The sequence below is a fragment of the Leuresthes tenuis genome, unplaced genomic scaffold (genome assembly GCF_036924035.1).
Source record: "Leuresthes tenuis unplaced genomic scaffold, fLeuTen1.0.hap1 SCAF_9, whole genome shotgun sequence".
Classification (NCBI taxonomy): domain Eukaryota; kingdom Metazoa; phylum Chordata; class Actinopteri; order Atheriniformes; family Atherinopsidae; genus Leuresthes; species Leuresthes tenuis.
The window spans coordinates 21,054,422-21,080,389 of record NW_027325363.1 but is presented as its reverse complement, the minus strand read 5'-3'; the positions used below and the strand labels follow the sequence as shown (position 1 = coordinate 21,080,389).

At 43.2% G+C, this 25,968-nt stretch overlaps 2 protein-coding genes across 4 annotated transcripts in view; one reads left to right on the top strand and one right to left on the bottom strand.

Moving 5' to 3' along the window:
• Positions 1-16,292, top strand: part of rps25 (ribosomal protein S25) — a 37,674-nt gene extending 21,382 nt beyond the window's left edge. The window contains exon 5 of the mRNA XM_072392803.1: positions 16,277-16,292. The gene's annotated coding sequence lies outside the window, so the exon portion shown is untranslated. The remainder of the gene's footprint in view (positions 1-16,276) is intronic.
• sacs (sacsin molecular chaperone) lies at positions 245-25,827 on the bottom strand. 3 transcript variants are annotated; one of them, XM_072392793.1, is made up of 12 exons: positions 25,395-25,827; positions 22,184-22,257; positions 21,870-21,978; positions 20,988-21,138; positions 18,570-18,660; positions 18,406-18,491; positions 18,030-18,141; positions 17,765-17,911; positions 16,128-17,613; positions 15,798-15,889; positions 14,734-14,760; positions 245-13,008 (listed from the first exon to the last, which is right to left on the bottom strand). In XM_072392793.1, the coding sequence occupies exons 3-12, from the start codon at positions 21,890-21,892 to the stop codon at positions 1,457-1,459; spliced, it is 13,767 nt and encodes a 4,588-aa protein (XP_072248894.1). In that variant the 5' UTR covers positions 21,893-21,978; positions 22,184-22,257; positions 25,395-25,827; the 3' UTR covers positions 245-1,456. The 3 variants fall into 3 exon arrangements, with proteins under 3 accessions (XP_072248894.1, XP_072248896.1, XP_072248895.1); XM_072392795.1 differs by lacking the exon at positions 14,734-14,760; XM_072392794.1 differs by lacking the exon at positions 25,395-25,827 and having other exon boundaries at positions 22,184-22,552.
• Positions 25,828-25,968: the final 141 nt, after the last annotated feature.

Here is a 25,968-nt window from a genome sequence, read left to right as displayed (position 1 = left end):
AAGGACAATTTTAGAGACACCAATTAACTGATTTTTGGACGGTGGGAGGAAGCCGGAGTTCCCAGAGAGAACCCACGCATACACGGATTGTCTGCACAACATGCGAACTCCACACTGAAAGGCCTCAGGTGGGGATCAAACCCTCTGGCTGTGAGGCGACGGTGCTAACCTCCACACCACCGCGCAGCCCCACTACAATATATCCAGTCTAATCATTTAGAAAAACAAACCGACCGGGTTTATTTAAGGGGAATTTATTAGGCCTTGCTATGGCACAGTGTACATTAACATGTATGGTACCCATGGTTCAATCAAGGAGATGAACTCCACTGAGGTACCTCAAGCTCGAGTAAGACGAGAGATACCAAGAAACACATTTTTTTTAGTTATAGTTCATTGTAAATGGCATGTACAATATGTGGTCACTGTGTGTGTGCTTGTTAAAATTAAAGTTTGAAGAAGGTTGAGAAAGCAGTAAAAATACACAAGCACCACAGTCTGTTACCGTCCTGTGTTCCTTAAACCAAAAAAAAAAAAAAAAAAAAAGAAAGTTCAAATCACAAAATAAAAAATATGAACGTGGTTTCAAGCTGGCAAAAGTTTACGTGTTGCGGTTGTGCCCACATTATAACATCAACATTATATGGCTCTTTGTCACAATCTCCTACTGAGTGTCCTTAAACAAGTAACAAAACAGAAAAAAATGGTGAGTTGAGTTAAAGTTTAAAGCCAGACCAAAAAAAAAAAAGAAAAGAAAAGGGTTAACAAGTGAGTTTAAATTAATTCAAAGTTTCTATTCACAGTTGGAGTCTTCCGAGTTGTTGAGGCGACCGCCGCTACACAAGTGCAAATGCAGGCTGATGAGTTTCAAAAAAGGTGCTTTGTCCATAAACAAGGGACTGGCTATGTTACAGGAAATGTACATCGTTTACAGAAATAATACGAAAAACAACCTGAAAAGTATATAAAAAAAATGAAAATTTACAAACATGATTGTATTGACTTGACTTATTCTGACTTTTGCAAAGAGGACATGCTGCACAAGTGTTTTGACAAGAGAGAATCTACTTCGTAAGCGCATCCTTTAAATACACTCAACTGTTTTTTTTCCCGTAGCAAGAAAATATATTCATTCATTTTTTTATAAAAGATAAAGTAAAAAAGCAGCAATTCTTTTGAATCTAACTCAGAGCAAATGTAGTCAACATGGGACTTTGGTAAACCAAACATATTGCTGAGGCATCTGTATGTACAGCATATGCAGAAACGCGGCCTATTGGGTTACAAGAGCCATACACTTATTTCCTGTGCAAGGGCCGCTGCCCCATTATCACAGATATAAACTGCATATGTACCACAAGCTGCCAGCTGGATACTAAATGATCTGTATTGCACACAGCCAAAGATGATCTTACTTCCACTGAGGATCTATGCGTACTCTTTTTAAACAACGGGATCAGATTTTTTGCTGCACAAACGCTTCGAGCTTTATGATAATTCGTGCGGTGCACTCCATCACTCTCATCGCCACCTCGGACGTGTATCTGTCGTTGGGAATCTGTGGAAACGGCAGGAGATCCGGGTAGCGAGTTCTTAGGCTGTCCACGCCATATCCCTCCAGGATCTGAACATCGTTGGCGAGGCCCTTCAACTGGGAGTTGTACTCCTCCACTTTTTGAGCCAAAGCGGATGGTTTTACATCTTTATCAGACTTTCCTCTGGCCGCATAGTCGGCAGCTATCAGTGCAAGCTTCGTGGCCAAGTAGCATTTGAAGCAAACCCACTCATTAGCGTTTTTATGAAGGTCGTTGCGAGCAGCGGAGTAGTTTGCTCTGGCTTGCCTCAGCCACCTGCGGGCCTCCACTGGGTTCCCAACTGTCTTGAAGGTTGGGGGCACAAAGAAACGATGAGAGTGTGATGACCCTGCATAGCTTGTGTAATGTTCCCTGAACTGTTGCCTTTCTGACTTGTGACTGGTTGCTTCTTGATTCCAGGATGAATAAAACCTTTGAAACGAGAACTTGTCTGACTGGAACCGGGTTGATGATGCCGGGTAGGATCTCCTGGAAGTCCTGTCTGTATTTTGCTGATCTGCCAAAGACTGTTTCTCCATCCTGTTGATCTCATTCTGCAAGTGTTTGAACACCTCTGTGGCAATGTCCAGATTCTCTGCATTCTTGTCTGGATGCCACTTGAGGTACAATCGACGGATTATCTTTTTCCTCTCCATCTCTGACAGCTTCCAAGCTTGTTCGACGACTAAGGTCACTTCTTTCAGAATCTCAGGCAAAGCATGAAGCTTGATCTTTTTGGGTGATTGTTTTTGAGTGGGAGGTCGAAGGTTTTCTTTACCAGGGAAGAGAGGAGGGACCATTCGTAGGCCAGAGGGGTGACTCTCTGAACTTGTAGGGGTTGATGGGACACTAGTGTCTCGGACGTGGGTGCTTTCGTCTTGTCTTGAAAACTTGTACAAGTCGAGAGAACTGACTATTTTGTACTCGCTGTAACCGATGTCGATCTGGAAGCATTTCCCGAGGAAACTTGTATTTTCCTCCTCCTCTCTTTCCACTTCTTGCACAATGATGGCGTATGTGTAGGTGGGTTGATAGGACCCATATATGTCTCCACCCTCGGAGTCTACAAGGTAGCCCACATATTCCCCTGGATAGAACACATTCATTGGATCCATGAGCAAAGTGTGGTGTATTTCAGCTGGTATTGGGGTTCCAGGGAGGGGCAGCTCAAGTTTCGAAGGCTCCGTTGAGTCGTACTTTACACCAAGGTTGTCCAACTTCTCTGTGATTCTGTAGATGTCATTGCAGCCCAGCATGGCTATCAGATAGGATGTGTCAGAAATCAAATTGTCTGTAGCAGACTTGAGCGTCATGGCCAGTGCTAGCAGAAAGTTAATGTCTTTGCTGTCCGAATGCTGGATGTAGAGGTGAATCACAGTGGTCCCATATCTCTTAAGGAAGGCAAGTGTTTCGCTGCGACTGTTCAGGATGGGGCTGCATCCTTTCACTCTTAAAGTTGTCTGAAGCTTCTCAAAACAGGACACTTTCAGTCCCTCGCACAGGGCTTTGCATAGACGTATGGCTTTTTCTTCATTCACAACATATGCGTTATCATTCTCGTGTTTCATTATCCTGATCAAGCCTGTGATAAACTGCTCGGATGAGAGCAGCAGCTGAAGGCGACCTTGCAGAGAGCAAAGAGCTCCGAACTGACACATTTTTGGAGAATCCTCGTCCAACTGCTCCTCGAGAATGCTACTCAACAGTCTGGGCCTCAGCTTCTGTGGGAGCAGCATGATAAGTTTAGTGTGGAAGGCGTGATCTTTTCCCAGATAACACTGGCTCATGTCCACCAGCATCTGAACCCCAACATTCCCCTGAATTCTGCTTTTGTAATGTGGGGCATCATCGAACACCAAGCTATTGGATTTTGCTAGTCTACCATCATGGCTTGGCAGGTAAAACGTCAAATCTCTGAGACTCTCAAGATCTTTGCGAATTTCCACTGGATCGTTGTGAAGAGCCTTGAACAATCCTGAAACAACCCGTTTCACAGTTCTCATTTCGTTTGGGTCGAGCTGCTTTCCCTCTGAACTCCGGTAAATTCTCCACAGCACTTCAACATATTGTTTGGTTGACACAACGTCCTCTGTGCCAAGAAGTTTGAAAAGCTGATGAAAGGTACCAAGTTCGAGAGGTAATTTGTACAGGTAGGGCTTGAAGTCCGATTCGTTGTCCAAGTTGATGACCACTTCTTCCGGTTTTAGCAGCTTCCAGCCATCTTCAACCATGACGAAAGCCACCCCACGAAGCTGGTAACGGAAATCTCGCTTGTCTGCATTGAGGAACTCGTATGTGGATCGCAAAACTTTGTTCCTGGTTTTCACCATCTCATCGTCTGGATTGGATATGTTGCAGATGTTCTTGCAGTTGCTTATGACTTTGTCCAGTGGCGGGTCCAAGTTGACGCCCAACATGTTCAGCACTTGGTCAAGTTGTTCCTGTCCGCTGAGAGCGCTGTCCTCCTGGTCCTTTATGCTTGAGGGTGTGGCTTTCTCAGGCAGGATCGGACAGGATGTCCAAAGAAGGTGAATAATGTCCGTTTGCTTAAATTTTGGGTTTACTTGAGACCCGCTGAAACGAATCAGAGGAAGGGTGCCACTCATCTCTTGGTACTGAGTGTGAAGCTTGATGAGTTCTTTAGGAGCTCTCTCGGGACACAGAAATGCTATCATGGAGAGCTCCTTGAGAAACGTGACCTGGAACAGATCCGTCCTCTCTTTGAAAATATGGTTCAACAGCACATCGACAATGGTTTGAACTTTTTCTTTGGTCCAACTCTCTGTTTGGGATTTGATGCTGACCTCTTTCGCAAACTGCAGAACTTGTTGCTGTGAAATCTCATGCTTGAGTCCAATATTTCTCAGAAAGTTTATCCACGAGGTCAGCAACAACGTTCCATTCTTTGGTTTTGTCACTTGCTCTACTTTCTTAAAAAAGTCACTTGGAATGAATGACTTTTTAGGCAACATAACTTCAAACACATTCACGGTCTCATCGTAGAAAAACTTTGTTGACCTCAGTCTGTTTGTGTAGTCGTAGATGAATGAGAGCCCCTCCAATTTCTCATACAGCTGGTCCTTCATCTGGCACGATTCTTCCATTGACACAAGTCTTTCCTTCAAATAGACAATGTGTTCAACTTTGGCATCGTAGGCAAGACTCTCAAACTTTGGCAGGAGGTGTTGAAGGTAAATTTCGAGGTCATCGATTGGGATGCAACCAAGGAAGGTATAGAGTTCTTTCAGCTGTGGACTGTCGGCCAGAAAGGAAAAGGAGGGTGTGTGAGCCCATTTGTCTATGTCAGTGGTTGGGATACTTTTCGCAAGAACGTAGTTTGCCCCATAGTTAGCAATGCTGATGTATCTCCCACTATACGACTTAAAGCATGGGAGGAGCTTTAGGCTCTGCGCATCTTGCTGTGAGAGGTTAGCCAGGTTGCAGTTGAAATACAACAGAAGCGCCTCAAAGTCCTTGTCAGTGAGATTTGCTGTTTTGAACGCAGATGTCTGAATCATGTACTCCACAGCTTTCAGAATGCTTGATGGGTTTTCGATGTTTGCTGTATGTTGTGCCAGAAAAGGCATGATTTGGTTCTCTTTCACACAAATTTTGTTAACAGCAAGCTGGATGCACCCTGATTTCATTAGGGTGTGAAAGACTTTGTCATTTTGGCCATGTGGAAAGATGGCAATGCTCATCAAGCTTAGAGGCAGAAGCACATCATGATCTGGGACAACAATCTTCTCTCTTGCCATGAATTTGATTCCAGGTAGCAAAGACCAGTCTTTGAGAATGTCAAGCACTGTGTCAAAGCTGGGTTTAATGTCCATCTGATCATCCCTAACCGCCATATTTTCACTGATGAAGTTCCACACATTCTTTAGCCAAGATTCACTTGCAAAGGTTTCTCTCCATTTGACTGGGATCCTTGTTCGATACTCTCTTGGAAGCACAGACCCTAGCAGCTCACCAAAGCTGCTGATGTCGAAGTTCTTTGCAGCCCCTGCCTTCAGCAGGATGTTGCTGTATCTCATGTACAATGTGTTCATGAACATTTCTTTCCTCTGTGATATTAGCTCATGATGTGTTGTCAGGAACTTTGGTCTCTTGGAATCAAAAACCTGAAGCATATTGTCCATTGTTATCAACAGAGGCGAGCCCTCGATTCGAACCTCATCCTCCTCTATGTCTTTGAAACAGTAGTCAACGAGAAGCTTCAGGTTATGGACTAACTTGTAGTTGGACTGCTGGAGACGGCAGGGGAGTTTTCCAACATGGCACAAAGTGTCTGGAGATGAGAAAGTGTGAAGAAAGTTGCGGACATCACTTGGTGTTACATAACTGACTGGTATCCCAGCATCCTCCAAACAGAGGTAGATGTTTGCTGTCTCATCGCAGCTGTGAATCAGATTGAAACCAATATCAAGCAGCAAAGCTTTCAGCCTGTAGACATTTTCTGCCACAGACTTCCTAGAAGTGATGTTGTAATCTGTGTTTTTCAAGTGTTGAAGCTCATCTTGTAGCAGATTATCAAAGAAGGCTCTACCTTTGTTTGTCGTGGAGGTATTCACCCATGAAATATAAATGACAGAGAGCATGTCAGAGTTGTCCATTTGTGCTGCTCTGACGACAGGGAGCAGACGCTTTAGGTCAGCATGGATACAGTTGTACACTGCTTTAACCAGGCAGTACCAATCTGGCTGTATGTCAAGTCTGTTAGCCGGGAAGAAGAACAGATATTTCCGCAAGTTATCTTTAACTAAATGAAGCGGTGTTCCTTGTTGCACAGTCATGGTGGGATCAGGACCTGGGAAGTATCGACGCTTCAGCTGAATCAGCAGCTCTACACAAGCAGGGGCTATCAGTGTGGTCATCAAATTGTTATTCCAGTCACTCCTTACCCCGACTCCATTGTCATCTCTCCATAAGTTTCTTCTAGCTGAGTCTAGGGCAAAATGACCATTGACATGAAAAGGCAACCCGGTCTCCAGTGACAACGGCAAGAAGCAGAAGGCTCTGTGGGGTTTTTTGTAGTTGTGGCTTACACATGCAGCCACACCTCCACGTGGAAACAGAGTTATGTCTTCGTTTTTGTGAGCCGAGATCACACTTTTCGAGACATTTTCAATGTTTGCAAAGCCAGATCTGTTGCAGATCATCCAAGAGGTCAGATTTCCATCAGTGTCCTCTATGTCCATTGCGTAAGTTATCTGTTGGACTGGGATAGCAGTGAGCTGCTTCTTTTTGGTCACACTATCGATGACAGAGGCATGAAACTGTTTGCGCTTTAGCCGATCCCCATCGGATATTTTGGCTGTCACCGAATAGAGCACTTTAAGTTCACCAGATGCATGATCGATTTCGCATATTGATATTTTCTCCATGTGGTTGAGAAACATGAGAAGCTCTGCGCCGTCTGTTTTTAGCTTATCCAGGAGGTTTTGGACCATTCTGTCAGATGCAGGGACAGAACTGATCTCTGATGTCTTTGCCATCTCTGTGGAGCGGATGGGGAATCTGAACATTGTGCTGCGTTCCAACTTAAAATGAGCTCCCAAGTAGAGGTTAAGAACATCTGAAAACTGTGAGCGAAAGTCAGAGTCCAAGTCTCTGAACATTCTTCCAGGACTCACAGACGTTGCTCCGGGTGCATATTGTGCATGTGGATCAAAGATGCACAGGATGTCATTGTTTGAGATGAAGGACGGGCAGTCAGTTATGTGATAGACGGAGTTAAATCCTATGCCATATTGACCAGTTTTGCCTGGATTGGCCTCTTTCGTTCCTCTTCCTAGGTTCTGAATACCTCGGACATCATCCTCTGTGAATGGTTGATTGTTATATACACAGAGGGCGGGTCCTTGCATTGGGATCCATTTATCATCAAATATTCTATCGGTGGGATGTGTCCTCGAATCGAACACAAAGTAGATGTCTGTGGCTTTGGCATCATCTGCATTTTGAAGCAGTTCTTTCAGCATTTCTTTTTCCGAGGGATAAGCATTGAGAATGCTTTTAATTCTACTTGTGAGTTTTTCTTTCTGTCCAAACTCACTGCCAAGTGGAGTGAAGCAGACATTCGAAGCATATCTCTCCAAGGCTTTGTGACGTTTTGGGACAGCTCCTAGTTTCACAGCAACCTCTCTTGGGATGTCCCCATGACAATATTTCACAGAGGAGTCTCTGACTTTGATCCAAGGGCAGTCATTGTAGCACAGTGATTTTGATGGCTGCAGTGTGAGATTGGAGTCCGGTAACAGAATCCTACCATAATTTGCTTGGCAGTACTCTTGGTTCTTGTCTCGTATTAAGCTCCATATTCCTTCGCTAATGATTCTGCGACACAACTGGAAATTTTCCTCTGTGAGTGTTCGTCGTCCGCAGTCTTGCTTCACAGTTTCAAGGACCACAGAGAAATCTTCAACTGTGAAACTGGGTTGCACGCCAACATTTTCAAAGAGCTCACGGCAGCTGTTTCTGTATTTGTTAGGGAGCTGATAAAGATGTGGTGCTGCATCAAAATTCAGGTGGAAAGCAACTTTGCAGGGACTGACGTATGTGTTCTCCACCAAAATGGAGTTAAAGGCTTTCAGTTCCTCAGTTATTTGATCCTTTGCATTTTCATCTTGTAGCATTTCCTCATGAAGGTACTTGTAACATGCATTTGTTATGTTCTCCTGATACAGAGTGACACCGTCAAATGACTGTGACAGTTTTTTCAGTTGACTGATGACCAGTACAACTGAAGGCTTCCTTATTAGTCCAAGACCATCTTTCACAGCCAGTGACATTGCACCACAACCTTTGAAGGATGGGGAACTTTCGTTCAGGATTGGCTTCATCAAACACACCGTGTCCTGATGTTCAGTTGTGAAGAGCTCTCGAGGAGAGAACATGGTTGTTGGTGAGAAGCTGTTCCCATGCCATGGTAAAGAGAAACCCGCAGGCCTTGTCAGAAATGGTAGGAACTTGATGTCCTGTAGCGCCTCCAAGTGTTCGGATGCTCCTGAATCCCTAGTCTTCAGTTTCTCATCAATCAAACTGAGTAGTATACTAGTACGAAAACAAGCAGCTGTATGATCATTTTCATTTAGATCAATAACTGAATGAGCACGCTCAATCAGGTCCTCCCAGGACAGATCATCTTTCACCATGCCCAGCTGCACAAGCTTCACTAAACACACAGGGTTTACATAGTCTTTGGAGGTGCCTTCAGGAAATCTTCCATCATCGTTGTTGTAGAGTTTAGCTACTCTTCCTTCTGGATGAATGAGCTTGGAAGGTAAAACCAGCTCCTTGTTGGGACCAGAGCATGGGATACAAGGAGTAACCCTGAGGATTGATGCGAAATCTTCCAGTCTCTCATTCAAGACATAATGCATCAGGGGATCTCGGAGCTCTTTGTCAATTTCCTGGATGTGAGGGAAAAAGACTTCTGAAAAGAACTGCTTCTCTGTCAGAGTGTTTTCCATTAATTTCCCTTTACATCCAGCATCATCGAATCCCTCCTTCACCCAGTCAGGCAGCTCAACAGCACAAAGGTTTTGTGAGCCACTCTTCTTTAGATATTTCAAGAATATCTTGAAGGCAGCCGGGCCGATGTCTGGCCTGCAGAGCAAGGCATCATCAAGGAATCTGACATATTTGATCGACACCCAGGTTGAGCCATCTGAAAAAACTTTTGCCTGCTCACTGTCACCTCCTTTAGCGATTTCTTGGTAGACACCCTGGCTGATCAGTGTAAAGTCGTCATGGACCTGACTTGGATCAGGCCATGCTGCATAGTAGCTGTACTCAAGCAGTTCTCCACTTTCAGCCATTGATCGGAGCATTGTGAGTGCTGCCAAATACGCCTGGACAATGACATGTCGCATGAACACAGAATTCCACTGTCCTTTGGTGTCTGTCTTCCAGATCTCTTTGCGGTTGGAAGTAACAGCAAAGCAGCCATTGATATGGACTGGTAGGCCTGTTTTGATTCTGAGAGGTAAGTAACAAAACACCTCTCCAATTGGCGTAGCACTCGTCTTCACAGTCCATTTGCGATTCTCCTCCTCTGAGAGCAGAACAGCCACCCCTCCACAAGGCACAAGTCCGAGTCTTTTTCCACTATCACTGAGGGAAAACTTGAGAGCCTCACTTGCATCCATGCATGAGCAAATGAGCCAGTTGGTCATGTCAACTGCCTTCTGCTGCATTTCATCTGTAAGTCTTCTTGACTGAACACCTTTGGCCGCCATCTCGAAGTACTGGTTGGGATCTTCCTCTGAACCTCTGAACAGTGGCGAGTGGAGATCGACGATGCGTTTGAACACGTTGTGAAACTCCTCTACCACGACGCGTATGATGCAGCCAGACTTGGGGACATCAGCAGGTACCCTATTGGTGCTTGCTACTTTCTTCATAACCTTTGCTGCAGATTTGAGGATACTCAGAGGCCCATAAGAGGCTTTGGATGACCACACACTTTTGTTGATTGTGACAACGTCTTGTGCTCCGGCTGGGTTTGATTCCTCATATTTCAGGTATTTCAAGACCATACTTCCAACATGCTGAGTGAACAGAATGAACCGATGGCCACAGATGCTGAACTCATCAACCAGAGAGTAGATGTCTGTGGTATTGTAGTACAGACTACTGATTTCGCTAACGGATGCCTCCTGCTCTGTTCTGAATGGGAGTCTAAACAGTGTACCATTGTATTTGTATGGTGAGTCCTGAGCTAAAGGCAGCTGACAGTTAAACACATTAATGAAAGGCTTGAACTGGTTGGGGAATTTTCTCAGCCTCCTCTGTTGTTTGCTCCAGTTGATTTTGATCCCTGGATTAGACCTGTCTCTGATGTGCTTACTGATGTGATTGATGTTTGGATCAAACATGATCATGAACTCCCTGCTCATTATGATGGGGATATCAGTAATATGATAGACAGAGTTGAAACCCAAGCCAAACTTGCCAACTTTGTCTGCTTCGCATCTTTTCACTGACCCACCCAACCTTGTGATGTTCAGAAAGTCTGTGTCTGAGAATACAGCATTGTTGAAAGACCACAAAGAGGGCCCGTGGCAAACAACCATGCCGGGGTCCAGGAGATTTTCTCGAATGTCAGTGTTTTTCCTCATGTCAATGAGGAAGCTGCACTCTGTTGCACTTGCATCATCAGCATTCTGGAGGAGCTCTTTAAAAATGTCTGCCACAGATGGATATTCCTCCAAGATGTTCTTTATTCTCACAGTTAGAGGTTCTTGTTGGCCCGATTGCTCAAAGCCAAGATTCTCTGGGTTTATTAACCTCGTACTCAAGCATGGCACCTTTAGCCACTCTGCAGTTTTCATGGGTATGTCATCATGGACCAATATGATTGGTTCTGAGGCATCTTCGAGCAAGTCATTCAAATCGTCAACCTTGATGTCACAGTAGGTGCATTCGTGAATGGGTTTCATAGCTAATTTGCTTGGGTCTTTGTAACAAAGAATGGGCACATGCATATTAGTGTCTACAGGTATCTGATTATTGTACAGCCATCTGAGGATGTTGATTAGAAGCAGAAGATCGTGTTTGCTTTCCTCCCTAGTTAACTCTCCTTCACATGTTTGTTGAATGGTGGTGATGACATCAAACACGTGGCTTGGGACAACCTCTTCAACTGAACCACAAAACTTGAAAAGCTTGTGAAACTTTCTCATTGTCTTTGGCAGAGAGTACAGGTATGGCTGCAAGTCCAGATTGGGGAGGGGCTTTAGGACTGTTTGGCCTGGTGATGAGAACGTCTTCCCTGTCCACATCCAATCAAAAGGCAGTGATTTCATCGCTTCTCTTGCATCCTCAAGATGAGCCTGCATGAAGCCGTAGATCTCAAACAAGATCTGCTGGAACTGATACCAATCCTCTGTCGTGAATGCCTGAGATTTATGCCAGTCATTTACTGCTTTCAAGTGCTGCAATACTTGATCCACCTGTGGCTCTATAGTTAGTTTCAGCGCCTTCTTCATACCTGCAGATGTGTGTTCGACCAGTGCCACTGAAGATCCCACCAGCACTGCATGGGATAATTCACACATGTCGGACAAAGAGCAGATATTGAGTGCATCTCCAACCCAAGCAAGGGATTTAGGGTAAGTCAGAGGTCTCTCTTTGCAAACGGGAACCCACTTCAGTTTCAGCAATGATGCCTGAGCATCGGCTGATTTTATAAGCTTGGTCTGTTTGTTGAGTATTTGCAGGAGTGTTTTTGCCTTCTTGAGTATGAGGTCCCAGTCGGGCTCCCTGTTGCTTTGCAACTCCTCTATCTTCTTTGCCACTTTAAGTACGTCTTTTTCACTGAGCTGTACTTCATTTCTTAGCCCCAGTTGTCGAAGTGAATGAAGAATATCAGGGGATGTTGTGAATGTACTCGTGGGAAACCTGGTTTTCTCCTCCATGTAGAACAGATGCTGTAGAATCTCCAGTTCAGGATCGAAAAGATCAGAGGCTTTGGCTGACTTTCCAGAAGGCAACTGAATGAATTTAAGGACAGTGAGCCAACTTATCACAGATGAGTTTTCATTCTTTAGAAATGCCAGATGTTTTAGAGTCCAAAGCATGATTTGGGTTGTTTCGTCTTTTGTGTAGAAACCCCTCTCAATATCCTGGATAATTATCTTCAAGCATTCTGTTGTTTTCACTTGCTCAACATTCAGCATCTTGATGAGACGAATTGATTCCTCGTCACGGCAAGCCACAAGATTTTCTGACAGTTTCACGTCTGGTGGGTACTTGGCTCTATGATGTAAAGCTCTCGCGCCTCTCAGTGATGTGAATGCTGAGTTACCCTCAGTACGGACCCCCGCTTTCTCAAAGATGGAGACGTCAAGTAGGGTATGCTTCTCCTTCTCTGTGATGTCAGACAGTCCTGCAAGATAGTTTCTGAGCACAATTTTCTCTTTGACTGAGAAAGAGACGACTTGACTAGACAAACGCTGCGTTGACAGCCTATCCATAATTTGCAGAAGCACACCAGGAGAACATGGGTGGATATAATTCTTCAGCAGAGGGTGCTGCAAACACAAGTCTAGCTTTTTTATCACAACTCCTCCAAGCTTTTCCACGATTTCAAGAAGGTTTTCGGAAAGCGGTGCCTCTTCAACATCCACAAGAATTATAGGAGAGGGAGTTTTGAGACGAAGAAGCTTAGCCGTGCTCATGCTTTCCTCAAGTGGCACAAGTGGGATCAAAGGCATGTCTTCAAAGGTATTCAGGTCATCAGCAAAATTGATATACAGATGCTTCCAAATCATTTTCAACCAAGAAACGGAAGGATGCTTCAGGTCTCTGTTTCCAGGTTCCCACTCAACACTGAAGTCTCTTGTTGGCCAGGCTGTGGATAGGATCTCCTTGATGAGACGTGCAGATCGTTCCGGGTTAAGCACTTGTAGCTGACTGCAGGGTCTTCCTGTTACGATGACAAAAACATTTCATTAAGTCCCTTTCATGACATGAGACACTGATAAATATGTTAAGATTGACAGGTTAGATTTATCGCTGTTATTGAAGGATGCAGCAACAACAAACAGCAACGTAAATGAAAATGTAAAGTAGGGTTTTCACATTAAAGTACTTTTCTTTTCTCAGAACAGAGGTCACGCCAAACGCTGCACGTTAGTGTAAATAATAGGGCCGGGACTTTAACGCGTTCATTAAGATGAATTAATTACACGAAAATGAATGCATTAAAAAAACTGCCGCATTTTAATCGCACTTATTTTTGCACCGTGGAACATTTCTCACTGGGTGAGTTTCAGGCATACCGATTATACTGGAGCGTTCATGACTTCAGACATAGGAGGCGCCACAGTAGGGCTTGGTTGGGCTATCGCTCCACCAAGAATTGTGTTAGCCCTGCCATAAAACCAAGAGAAGTGCGGAGTCCAACAGCATCTCCACGCCAGGCAGCTGCGATGACAGCAGTCACTCATGTGAGCGCGCTTTGAGTGCACGCTCCTCACAAAAACCGGCGGATTGTACTAATTTGAACATCTCAACCTGGTGAGTTTTAATGTTGTTTTTATTGTTTTGGAAAACTTTGCTGACTTTGTTATTGCGTTTTGCCTGTTTTATGCTCTTGCTTGTTGCGGTCTTGTTGCCTAATTAGGATACTTAATTGGTCGGGGCTGTGTTTTGACTCTTGGCTGTTGTGTGGTAGACCATATATATGGCTTTAGGACAACTTAACTGTTAACTTTACTGTCTCTCTCTCTCTGTCTGTGTGTGTGTTTCTAGCTGTCGGAGGGTGTTGTTTTATTGAATATATATTCACATTGAAATTATGACATTGATTTGAGCCCCACCACCAGAAAAACTACTCTGGCGCTACCACTGACTTCCCGGTTTGAATCCCGCATCGAACGGTCTTTTACTGCCTGTCATTCCCCCTCTCTGCTTTCTGTCTCTTTTTATCTGTCCTTTCCATTAAAAGGCACAACTTTTTTTTTTTTTTTAAATGGACGGATGGATGGAAGCGTGGATAAGAGCACGGCTGGTTAAGTACCACCTTAAAAAAACAACAACAATGTTTTGTTGCTTAAGCTTATGTATCCAGTCATTATTCAATGGTATACTAAAATCCATGTGAAAAAAATTGCTTCTCATTGTTTTCAGGTCAAATATATGCGATTAAAAATTTGATTAATTTCGATTAATTAATTACAAAGCCTCTAATTCGATAAATTATTTTTTAATCGAGTCCCGGCTCTAGTAAATATATTAGAGAGCGACATTGCACAAACACAATCTTTAAAATGACACAGAAACAATGTCAAGTAACCCATGCAAACAAATTAGTAAGTGCATACATAAGCCCAGTTAGTTCATTTTGTATCAAATTATAATCCTGAGCTCACTCTTATCACTTCAGTGTAGGGGGAGGAATTTATTTAAAGAGACTAACAGTAGTACGTACACTGACTGTCACAAAGTGAAGCACTTCATGAATTCTGCATCGGTCTGAATGATAAGTGATTGTCTTTCACATACAGAGTCTAAACTGTTAGTGGTTGTTTGTTTTCCTCCTTATATCTGTTGAGTTACTTTACTGCAGTTACCATGGTGAGTATTCATAGCCACGTGTTACTTTTGGGTAAAAACAAAAAGGTATGCAAGACACTTTGAGAAAACCTACCTGAGCAACCCCAGAGGAACTGTTGCACTGTAATTCAAATGACAAATTTAAGATATGTGGATGAACTTTGGAGTTTCTGCCTTATTCGTAGAGAAAAATGAACATGGATCTTTAAAGATCACATGAAACGGAAATGGTGACTGAGAACTTTTCAACAGCAGTGTATGATGATCCCGTATAATTCTAACCTGTTTCCAACTTAAATGACAGTTTGAATACCATTTGGCCCAAGACCCTGAATTGGATTAAGGGGGCATGGGAAATGGGTGGATAACTGTTAGAGGGAGTGACTCATGGGCAGGTGGAGCCAGGGCTGGATTGTGGGAGGTTATGTGATTCCTGCTGGTCTGAGTAACTCTAATGCGGCGTTCGGACATCATCACCAGGGGTGGGACCTGAATGGACAGCAAAGTAGACTATACTAGAAAATTAAGCTAATGTGACGCAATGTAGACAAGGAGACATTTCTTAAGGAAGTTTTTTTTAGTAGGAAATGATTCAAAGTTATGCTGAACTGCAACTCTCTGTGCCTTTCACTGAGTTCAGGTGACAGATCTGTTACTCAGCATCTTTCCTGTGTCTGGCTTACGTCCCTCTTATCACAATCATGACTGATGGATAAACCAAGGATTTTATCACGAGTGTCGAATGGAAAGTGTGGCACAAGAACAACTCATTCATGAATCAGCATGCTAACTCTCTTTCATTTTCTGTCTCTAACTCCTAAATTAACCATGAGCAGTAAGCCAGCTTTAACGCCACGCTGGCACGGCTGCAGAGTAAGATGATCTTGCGTTACTATGACATGGCCAAACCCCAGTCGTCATAAGACTTTAGGGGCGTAACCACAACCGTAATAATACCATAAATACTTGCCTGTACGCTGTGTACAGAATATGGTATGTCAAATTCAATTTATACTGTTACGATCACACATTCACTGACAAAATATTTCACAACACCAAAATTTCCAAGTCACTTTAGGGATCAAGGATGGTTATAAACATGCACAACATTTCCAGTATGTGACAAAGAGTGCTTGCAAAGTAAACACGTGTTATTACCTCTGCTTTTGGCTGCTTTCTTCAATCTGTCCATCACCGACGGCTTTATGTTCTCCAGAATGAACCGATGCTCAAGCCCGGGATACAGAGACCTCAAGAAAAAGCCAAGATAAAAAGGTTACGTGTAAACTAGATCTTTAATCTCAGTCTCACTTTTCCTGGATAAAGTGAGGTTATAACAACAGTAATAATAATTACATGTTTAAATCTAAACCCGCAAACTGATGCAAAGGAATACTTCTAAAATCCAGGTTGAAAATACAATTGCATACAATTTAATCTTTTAAAAACAAATCAATTCAGTCTCCTGGACAATAAAATAATCTGTACCTGGGATACTCCTCAGATGCGATGTAAACAGCATCCTTTTCAGTGACAGAGGGTGAAAAAGTTGTAAAAGTCTCATCTTGCAGCGGCAGGAGCTCAAGTCCTATAAGGTCACTGTAATTGGCGTCTCTGAGCACAAACTCCAGCAGCAGCAGCTTCTCCTGTGAGGGGCCTTTGTGTTTGTTCTTCCTGATTGTTTGCCGCAACAAAGATGGAGTCACCTTTCTCACTTCAGTGGACTCAGTCATGTAAGCAGCCAAGACAAAGTCCACAGCGGCAGGCACCTTTGCCACTTGCATTCCTGAGCTTTGGAGGTAATTGATCACTGTCTCCGAAATGTCCTCTTCTGCATCCAGCTCTGAAAACACTGCCTGGTCCACCCCGATCCAGCTTTCACTGAGGGAAAAGATGACTTGCTGCTGTAGCAATTCATGAAAGAGCGGCTGGAGAATGGGTGTCCAGCGCGACTTCACCTGCTTAGGGTCTGGCCAGGCCCTATATGTCCCTATAGGAGACAAAGGAAAGTCTTGGTCCTTTTCTGTTTGCACCCTTTTTATAGCTTCAATTATGAGAGTTAGGTAAGCCGTAGGGATGACAGTGATTATAAGCAGCTCATTCCACAAGGCAGCTGGATCCCTCCACTGGTCCACTTCCCGCCACTTGATGCTTCTCCGGTTGTCTGTGAGGCCAAAGAAGCCGCTGACATGAACAGGAAGCCCTGTCTCACTCTCCTCTCCGGGTGGAAGAGGAAGGAAACAAAAAGCTCGTCCTGAGAAACCGGATGTGGCACCTTTGTCCTCTTTGTTGATCTGGGTAAGAGGCAGGGCAATGCCAATCGAAGGCATGAACTTCAAATCATCTGCCAGAGAGTCCAACTCAGTACAAATCCCTCTCCCACCAACCCCATTACAAACCAGCCACGTCATCCTCTGAGTCTCTTTCACCGTTTCATCCTGAGTCTCTATGTTGACCTGGTAAGTGACACATGTGATCGAAGAGCTGGGAACCCCATTGCTGTAACTGTCTACAGCCTGACCCAGTGCCTTGAGTGCATTCGGCCTCTCCAGTTTCTCATCAGTATTCTCTGTTGCTGTAACCTGAAACAACATGCGCTCTGTACCGTCAGACTCCCGCACGTGTAAAGAGATCTTCTGAACACTCTTCAAGAAGAGGAGCACGGTGTCTGCATCAGCTTTGAAAGACTCAAAGAGCTCCAAAACCTTTTCTTTGTTGTAAATGTTGCCGCTGAGCTGGGAAGGTTTCATGCGAAGCGGGAAGCGGAACAGAGTTCCCGGAAAGCTGCCGTCCTTGATGGTTTTCTCGGAACTCCCGAACATCCCAATGTAGGGAGCAAACTGGTCAGCGAGTTCTGTGATCTCCTTAATGTCTGTCTTCAAGTTCCAACACTGTCCAGACTCATTTACCCCAAACAGGGTCTGATGAGGATCCAGCATGGCAATCTGGTCTCCACTGAATATACTCGGAACATCTAAAACACAAATACAAACACCAAGACAAAATATTGTACATAAAAATGTGAACATATTATATTTACACTTCTACAGATGGAGATCCATGAGAAAACAGAACATAAGTAAATATTTGGATGACTGTCGGTTAGAATTTACGGCATTTCTCACCTGTAATGTGGTACACAGAGTTGAAGCCGATACCAAATCGTCCAACTTTCAACGGATCGTCTCTCTTCCTGCTCCTTGCGATCTCCTGAATCCCGTTCCAGTCTTCCACAGTGAACACAGCGTCATTGTGGACATACAACGCTGTTCCTACAAGTCAGCACAAACAAGCACAGAAAATCTAATGCATAATAACTGTGTACCGGCTGCAGTGCACTGTTCCAATAATTGTAATTTCAATAATTCAAAAACGGCGCCTTTCACCAACCTTGATGCTGAGCCATGTCAGGTGACCAGAGCGACTCCACTCCGTACTCCGTCTCATCGTACATGAACTTGACCTCAGTGGCTCCGGCATCCTCTGCATTCTGAATCAGTTCCTTCAACATAAAGCGGGTAATCAGTGTGAACATTATGTGGGTCATTACACTGAAACAAGACAATGACATCAGTTTATTGGACAGATGCTTTTATTTTGAACTTTGGATAAAATCTACTTCCAACTTAAGCTATCGTTTCGCTACTCTAATCGTTACTATAAAAGCTAATAGAGGCAGACTCAGCAATAATTCTGTGCACTCTTTGCAGGTTAAATGCCTTAAGGTCAATATAAAATGAGCGCGTAATAAAAAAGGGACACCTACTTTAAGAATCTGGCCTCCCTCGGGGTACCTCCTAAGAATATCTTTCAAAAATTCCACAAGGGGAGGTGTAGTCTGTCCAAACCTCCCTATAACAGACATGTTGGGTAAACTTCAGTGTTATTATAGCTGGTTCATTTTCCGAAATGTAGAAGTTTCCTGCTTACCTCCTCCCTTCAGGCCTCTTCCCTCTAGAGTGACGGATATTTCCGGGCTTCCCGTGGGCACCAAAGTGCCAATTTGTACGCTGCCATCCAGCTGTAGGGGATTGATGTAAAGAAAGCATAGAACCTTACTTAAAACAAGATACAGGTTTTATACTAAAATCTGACAAGTGCTCTGGTTAAGTGAGGAAAACATAAAGCAATGTGGAAACCAAAAGTAACGTAAACTAACAGAACTTAATTGTCTTGAAATGACACTGGAGGACAAAATCCTCATATATTCAACATAGTGTTACCTTCTGTAATTAGCTTTATTTCTCATAACTCTTATAAAACAGTTGGAAAGGCAACTAGAGCTATAATTTCTTTTATGAGAGCAATAATCAGGCATATAGTCGTCTGTGTATCATCCTTCCTGCATTGTTAGTCTCCAACCAAAGCTACTGCTAAATCATCTCCGGTGAGTTATTGCACACTGGATGATAGACAATCTTTTCCCGATTTCACGTGTCAAAATCAATGCAGCAGGGAGTCGGCACCAGGCCTGATGCTGCAGCTGATTGGGGCTCTTCAAGGTGACACCGTGGCCCGCCGCACTCAGCAGTCTTTTGACTATCAACACGCTGCCTGGACAACTGAGCTGTGCATAAGGAGAGTCCTCAGTCACCGCCCTCATCATGGTCACTGCACCGTGATATAATGACCGTTCAACTAGGACAAAAGGACTTAAAAGTCTACTTTGCCGGGTCAATATTTGATAAGGAAGCCGTCCAAAGTGCTTACAATGAATATATGCGGTTTAAGAAATAGTTAACATGAAAAATGACTGAGAAAAGCTTAAACACAGCCTTTTTTTATTTATAAGACAATAACATCTAGTTGTAAGCAGATGGCCTTCTTCTGAGTGTTTCTAGATAACACTCAGATGCTGCTAGTAAACTCTAAATAGAGCAGATTAAAGTAAAGTGCTTTCAAAGTATATGTACTACTGTAACAGTTTAAAGTGTTTTCCAACATTGGGCTTCTGATGTTGAATGATTTATTTAATTTGAGATCATCCACAGACACGCAATCACTACTACAAAAAAGAAAAAAAATGGGCCTCCTTTCCCTTAAAAAGCTAAGCACTCCTCGGTTTAAATGTAGCGTCTGGCACAGTGTCTCCTCCATCAGACTGCTGCCCAGTTTTAATTGCATTAGCAAACAGCAAAGCAACTTGAAGTGTGGACTTGCATGAAGATGGCACAATGGAAACAGCTTTCATTCATTTAGTTCTCGTGAACGCTTCTTATGGCTCCGTGCGACAAGTTCAACAGGCAGAGCAGAATTAGAAAATTTAATTATCCCTTAACATAAAACTGGCCCTCAGAGTGTATGTGGTATTAGCTGATAGGTGTGGCTCGAAGCTAATTTCTGCTTATGATGTCCCGGAGGCGGGGGCTGCCAAGCACCGACCACCACCTGGCGCTTTCTGTCAGCTGTGGCTCGAGGCACGGGGTCAGCTGCTGTTATGTTAGGTCATTCTCTGAGTGAGTCACAATAAATTACACACTGCGCACTTATCTGCCTGAAAAGAGAGTGGCACAGCGATCAAAATCAAAACCACTGACCCATCTTTTTGTTTCAAAGTGAGACTTGTACAGCATCGCACATCACAGAGTCTCAATTATAGGAATTAGATAAAAAAAAAATACAGGTATTAGATATACTAGAGCAATATTAGAGCAGACAAGATAATGTCTCCAACACTGAAACCTTTGATGTAGCATTTTTATATGAATTACTTTTCCCATATGCTATGAATGTAGTAATTTAGCTATTGCATCGATCGATAGGCAAAAATGGATCAATAAACAGTAAGACAGATACGCAATGACCTTTGTCATGCTTTGGTGGGTCATGAGATCAATAACACTATGAGGGGGTCACTTACTGGCTAGTAGATTTGTTAAAGCACAAGGCAGACTCGTGGCAAACCTAACAATGAAGGGACTGTTGACAGTGGCGCAGTTATGACACGTGCTCATTAAAACAAGAGTCTTTGTCTACAGTTCAAAATCATCTCAGGAAGAAAAACCTCAGTTTTTCCTCTGGTTGTTGTGTAGTGTTACTGGTGAAATGTGATCGAGCCAGAGAGCATCGGGCACCAGATTTCCAAGGATCCCAAAATGTATTCAACAGAAAGGAATCCAAAGAATTCAACAACAACAGGAAAACAAAGTGACAGACTTGTATCCTGAGGATGGCTCTCATCCCTTTCAATAATAAAAGGGACAACCATGAACAAGAAGCAAAAAAACAATACCACTGACAAATCAAAAACACTTTTAACGTGGATAATTTGGTGTAGATGGGATCATGGCATGACAGTCATATCCAGGAGGCATTCAAATTTCAGACCGCACAATCCAAAGCACTCACCATTCTCCCATTGTGAAGCAGTCGTTGCTCTTTGACCGGGAGGTTTGTCTCCTCGTAGAGCAGCAGTTTGACATCCTGGACAGATGTGAGGGGGGAAACCTGGTAGGACCTCAGGCCAATGCACTCATGACGAACCGTCACCCATGGCAACCTAAACATAATAATGATTTAAAACAATTATCTAACACTGAGACTTCTGTCTCCGTGGATTTGGATTTCAATTCAACAAACCAACAACACCATGCACTGCAGTTCAAGAGCAGATTAAAGAAGGAGGTGTCAAATGTTATCCTTACTGTAAAGGACACTAGAGTCTTCCTTACAATCATTACTGATCAAATTTAAAGGCTGGAAGAAACATGAGCATGAGCACCTCACCAGGGCCATCTGTTAATGGTGCATCAGTGCCATTTCAAGTCCGAATAATACCCATCAGAAGACCTAATCACAATCATTTAGGTGCTGGTCACCTCTGCCTTCATTACCATTACATCCAATGTGCATCCTCTATGCTTCCATGTAAGGATGGATGTATTTGTCCTATATAAGGCAAACCTATTAGTTAGCCTGTCAACAGCAATAAAACAAAATATTATAGCTTATTCAGCAGCAGCCCACTGGATCCATGCAGCCAAGTGCACATTGGTGCATTCAGTGGAGCTGAGTGGGTGTGGCAGCAGCTCCAGCAGAGGATGGTTGAAAAGATCCTTATAGCACGTATTAAACTCACAAATAAACTACGGACCTACAGAACGATACCTGACCGAGAAAAATACGGCTTTAGTTCCTAATACGGTTTAGTTCCTAACAGCTAAATCATCACATCTAACGGAGTTAGCCAAATGTTGTATGTTGCCGTGAGTATTTTACAGGAAAACTTACCACGGGTCTGGACAGCTTGCCATGTCGTTGGTACTCTGCGTCCCAGCACACACACTTTCATTGGACTATCTTCTCCACTGGGCGCAGGGATACTGCACCCGGGAAGCGACTGTGACGAGACAGAAAACCGTTACTTTCCTACATAAACCTGCCAGTTCGATGTGACAAACTTGCACTAGACCACTTGGAAGATATATCTGACACACAAAAATAATATACTGCTGTGACATTGACTAAGAGGCTTCGTTTCAGTCGTGCATCGCCGGTGCACGGTGTTGCGTTTAGCCTCTTTTATCCCAACAAACCCGACTCACTTGTATTTGTCCTGCGCGCGCCGTAAACGGTCCTTCTCTCAAAAAGCTCATACATTTCACGACAGCGTGAGTTCCTAGAAAATATAACAACAACAGCAAATGACATAGTTAATTCCCCCCAACAACATACTGACTCCTTCAAAGGCGATGTTCTAATAATAATAAATTACAGTGCGGGAAAAACCGCAGAGATAAGGCAAGAGCTTTCACCCCCCCTGTAACTTCCGTGTCGTCATAAATCCCGTCGGGGAGATTTATCAGGTACGAGAACGCATTGTGGCTCGGTTGAGACTCCGCCATTGATTTTTACCTAAACTGTATTGTAGCGTATTTTTGTGTATCAGCTTTTTTGTGTTTTCATAAGTCAACGCCGCCCCTGTGTTCGAGCAGGTGAAGATCAAAATTTGGTTTGCGCATGCGTATTATCGTTTTTGAGGAATCAATCGCTTAACAGGGTATGAAGACAATATAATTTAGTTATCTGTCCCACTAAGTGTATTGTCTAACTGAATATACACACAACCTGATTCGAGTTAATCTGTAGATCGGGAAAAGTCAAACAGAGAGCTGAGCTCATTAAGATTCAAGAGCTCTCACTCGGCCCTTTTCTACCAGTCCAGCGTTCAGAATGTAACTTATTGATATGTCGATTTGACGTTTTTAAGAGATCGTCTGGCAGCAGGAGTATATTGCGCGCTTGGATATTCATCAAACCATAATTTCGGTTTATGTTCATCTGTGATCAGGTTCAGTGATAGAATTTAAAGATACAGTAGGCATTTTTCTTCTTTATTTCCGTTTTAGGACACGAGGGTAGAAAATACTTTTTGTATAAGGCTAAATAAATGAAATTAGTACCAAAGGGTTGCCTAGTTACGCACCAAGCAGACAAAGAAGATTAAAAAGACAGTTGGTTTGGAAAGGTCTTCAAGCTTAGATTCTGAGAACAGTTCGTGGACTATTTTCTATATTTCATCATATTTTCACACAAGTCCTTAAATGCATCAAAAAGAGAACCCAGTGAGGCAAACAGACAAAATGTTTATCCTGATACTTTGTTTATAAAAAAGAAATAATCCAATATCGGGTGGCGAAGAAAATGCATGAACCTTTTGTTTTCAGTCACCTTCTTGAGCAGCAAAAAGTGGATCAAATGATTTCTGACTGTGCTGAACAGTTTTGCACATCAGCTTGGAGAAGTCTAGCTTATACCTTTGTACAGAACACCTCCAGCTCCGTTCGAGGGGTTTTCTAATATGAACCACTCACTTCAGGTCCCTCCACAACATTTCTATCATATCTTAGTCAGGACATTCATTTGGAATGTCTAAAACAATCACTTTGTGTGTGCTTTGGGTTGTTGTCTTGCTGCATCCGGATATGCTTGATATTTAGTTCATAGAAGCCTCATAACTCCATCATTGATGAGATGCTTTTTCTGGCCTGGATACAGCAAAACAGTTGCAAAACAATGAAACCACTATCATGTTTTACGGGTGGGATAAGGCGTTTTTTCTCTCTCTCTCAACACAAAGCTTCTCAGTTAAACCAAAGAGTTGTTTTGGTCCTCTCTGTTCATAGAACTGTGTTTTCAACAGCTTTCTGACTTAATCTTTAACAAACTGCAGACAGGTAGCAATTTTCTTTTTGAACAGCTGTGTTTTGGGTCTTTTTTTCCCTTTTGCAGCCCTGCCCTGCAGCTGCCATGCACACCATTGTTGTTCAGTGTTGTTCTGATAGTGAAATCCATCTAAGTGTACTAAAGGGAGGCCTTTAGCTGATTAGAAGGTCCCTTGGGAGCTTAAAGGACTTTAATTGCATTTTTTGGTTGATCCATCCTGGGTGGGAGGTTGAGGGGAGGGCTGTGCTTTTGAGCCACTTCTATTTGTACACATTTTGTCTGACTGTGAACTGGTGGAACCAAAAGTATAAAAATGTTTTTGTCACCTTTTACAACCTGTTGAGCACCAACAGCCCTTTCTTTAGGGTCCTTGGAGTTATGGTTGGTTTGCGCCATGTTAGTCTTCTCCAAACAGGCTCCGACAGAGCCATGCTCTTTGAATGAAGTAAAAACAGGCACCTCACAACGTCTGACTCTAATTCCACATTCAACATGTTTTTCTTTTGTCTCATTTGCTTGAATTGTTTCTTTTTGATCTACTTTTTGAGTTTTTATGTAGTAGTCATGTAACATTTTCAGGGTATACTTTTGCAAAAACAATGAAATTTCCAATCTGCTCAAAAACATTAAAACACTTCTAAATTTGCTTTTCACTTTTCTTTCAGATGTATTTTGGTCTTCAGCAACTCCAGAATGATCTGTCTTGTTAACATTATGGACATCAGAATTTCTCTTGATACTTTGTCAGTCATTTGATACTCAAAGAGCATCATTTACAAAGCAGAAACTGCAGCATAACGCATGGTAACAGTGAGGTGGGACCATGACATGAAAATCAACAACAAAAAAACAACCAAAACACCGACAAACATGTAAATAAATACAGTTTAGGGGAAATATATAATAATACATCACTTAATCCTCTCTGATTTTATCATTTATGGTTTCTATACAGGAATATAGCTGCAAGTCTGAACGCTCGCTATGACTCAATGGAGGCATCAATGGGGCATGCTGTTGAATTCTGGGAATTGTAGTCAAAAAGCTCACACGCCAGCACACTGCAGTCAAAGATGCGCACATCAACTTTATATATCAGAAGTGGGTGAGAGACGGGCCTATTCTCCGCATTTCGGAAACTCATAATCAAATGAGAATCCTCATGAACATCCGACAGACACGCGTAAGACACGCGATCTACGCATTTCTCCTTTTTTGGGTCATAGATGGTTTGGATGCTGATTGTTCAGAGGCTGGTTTCATGTTTGTGTCAGACGACGTCGCTCTGAAACCGTTCAACGTTTCTGTGCCGATTTAAAAACCCCGCTGTGTGGTGGAATATTTTCTGATAAAATCAGATGGATTGCAGTAGAAAAGTGACATCATCACATGAAAGTCGAGGACTCCCAAGCCCCTTAAAAAAAACCTGCACTCTCAAAATGGCATCATCCTGGGTTTTCACGAAGACACGCACTCGGTCTACTGTACATTATCATTTGAAGAATGAAAAAAAAAACATCCTGCACAATGACACAAATTATATTGGGTATAAATAAAAAAAACAAAAAAAACAAGAGACGTCAAACTTACCAGTGTAACCCGATTTCAGTCGCCCAAGAACACTTTACAGCCCTCCCTTCTCCGCAGACTTACTTCCTATCCAGTATTAATCATGTATTTCTGCACTATTGCGTGACATGCACATATCTTTGCTAAGTTCTCTTGCTGTCCTGTCGTCCCAGCGGATCACAGCGGGAGGTGATGCCGCATTGGAGAGGAAAGGGGACAGTCACAGCAGGGAAGGCAGCATCAGCATCAGCATCTCTGCCCTGCCTTCTGCGCCGCAGAGGAGGGCAGAAGTTCCTTCGAATGACCGCATGAGTAGTTCGCTGTCTGACCTGAGCACTTCAGAAATCGTAGGTCAAATGGACTCAGCCTGAAGATGGAATTTTTTTTTTTTTAAGGCCGTGAACTCCTCTCAGGACAGTTTCACATTGCAGGTTTTAACGCACAGGTCTCTTAAAGAGACAGACACAGCGTAAAGCTCCGATGGGACACCCAATAAAACCATCGATGAGCGAATAGAAGGGAGAGTAAATATGCTCGCTGGCAATGAGCCAGAGAGGGCAAAGCGCATTAGTTTACAACATACCGGTTCCACTTT

Excerpts from the sequence above, each read along its gene's own strand:
- sacs (XM_072392793.1), bottom strand. The coding sequence starts at position 21,892 with ATGGCAAGCTGTCCAGACCCGTG. Across the intron at positions 18,142-18,405 it reads AGGGAGGCCAGATTCTTAAA|GAACTGATTCAGAATGCAGA; the intron begins GTAGGTGTCCCT and ends TTTATGTTGAAG. Across the intron at positions 15,890-16,127 it reads GCATCTGAGGAGTATCCCAG|GTCTCTGTATCCCGGGCTTG; the intron begins GTACAGATTATT and ends CTTTTTCTTGAG.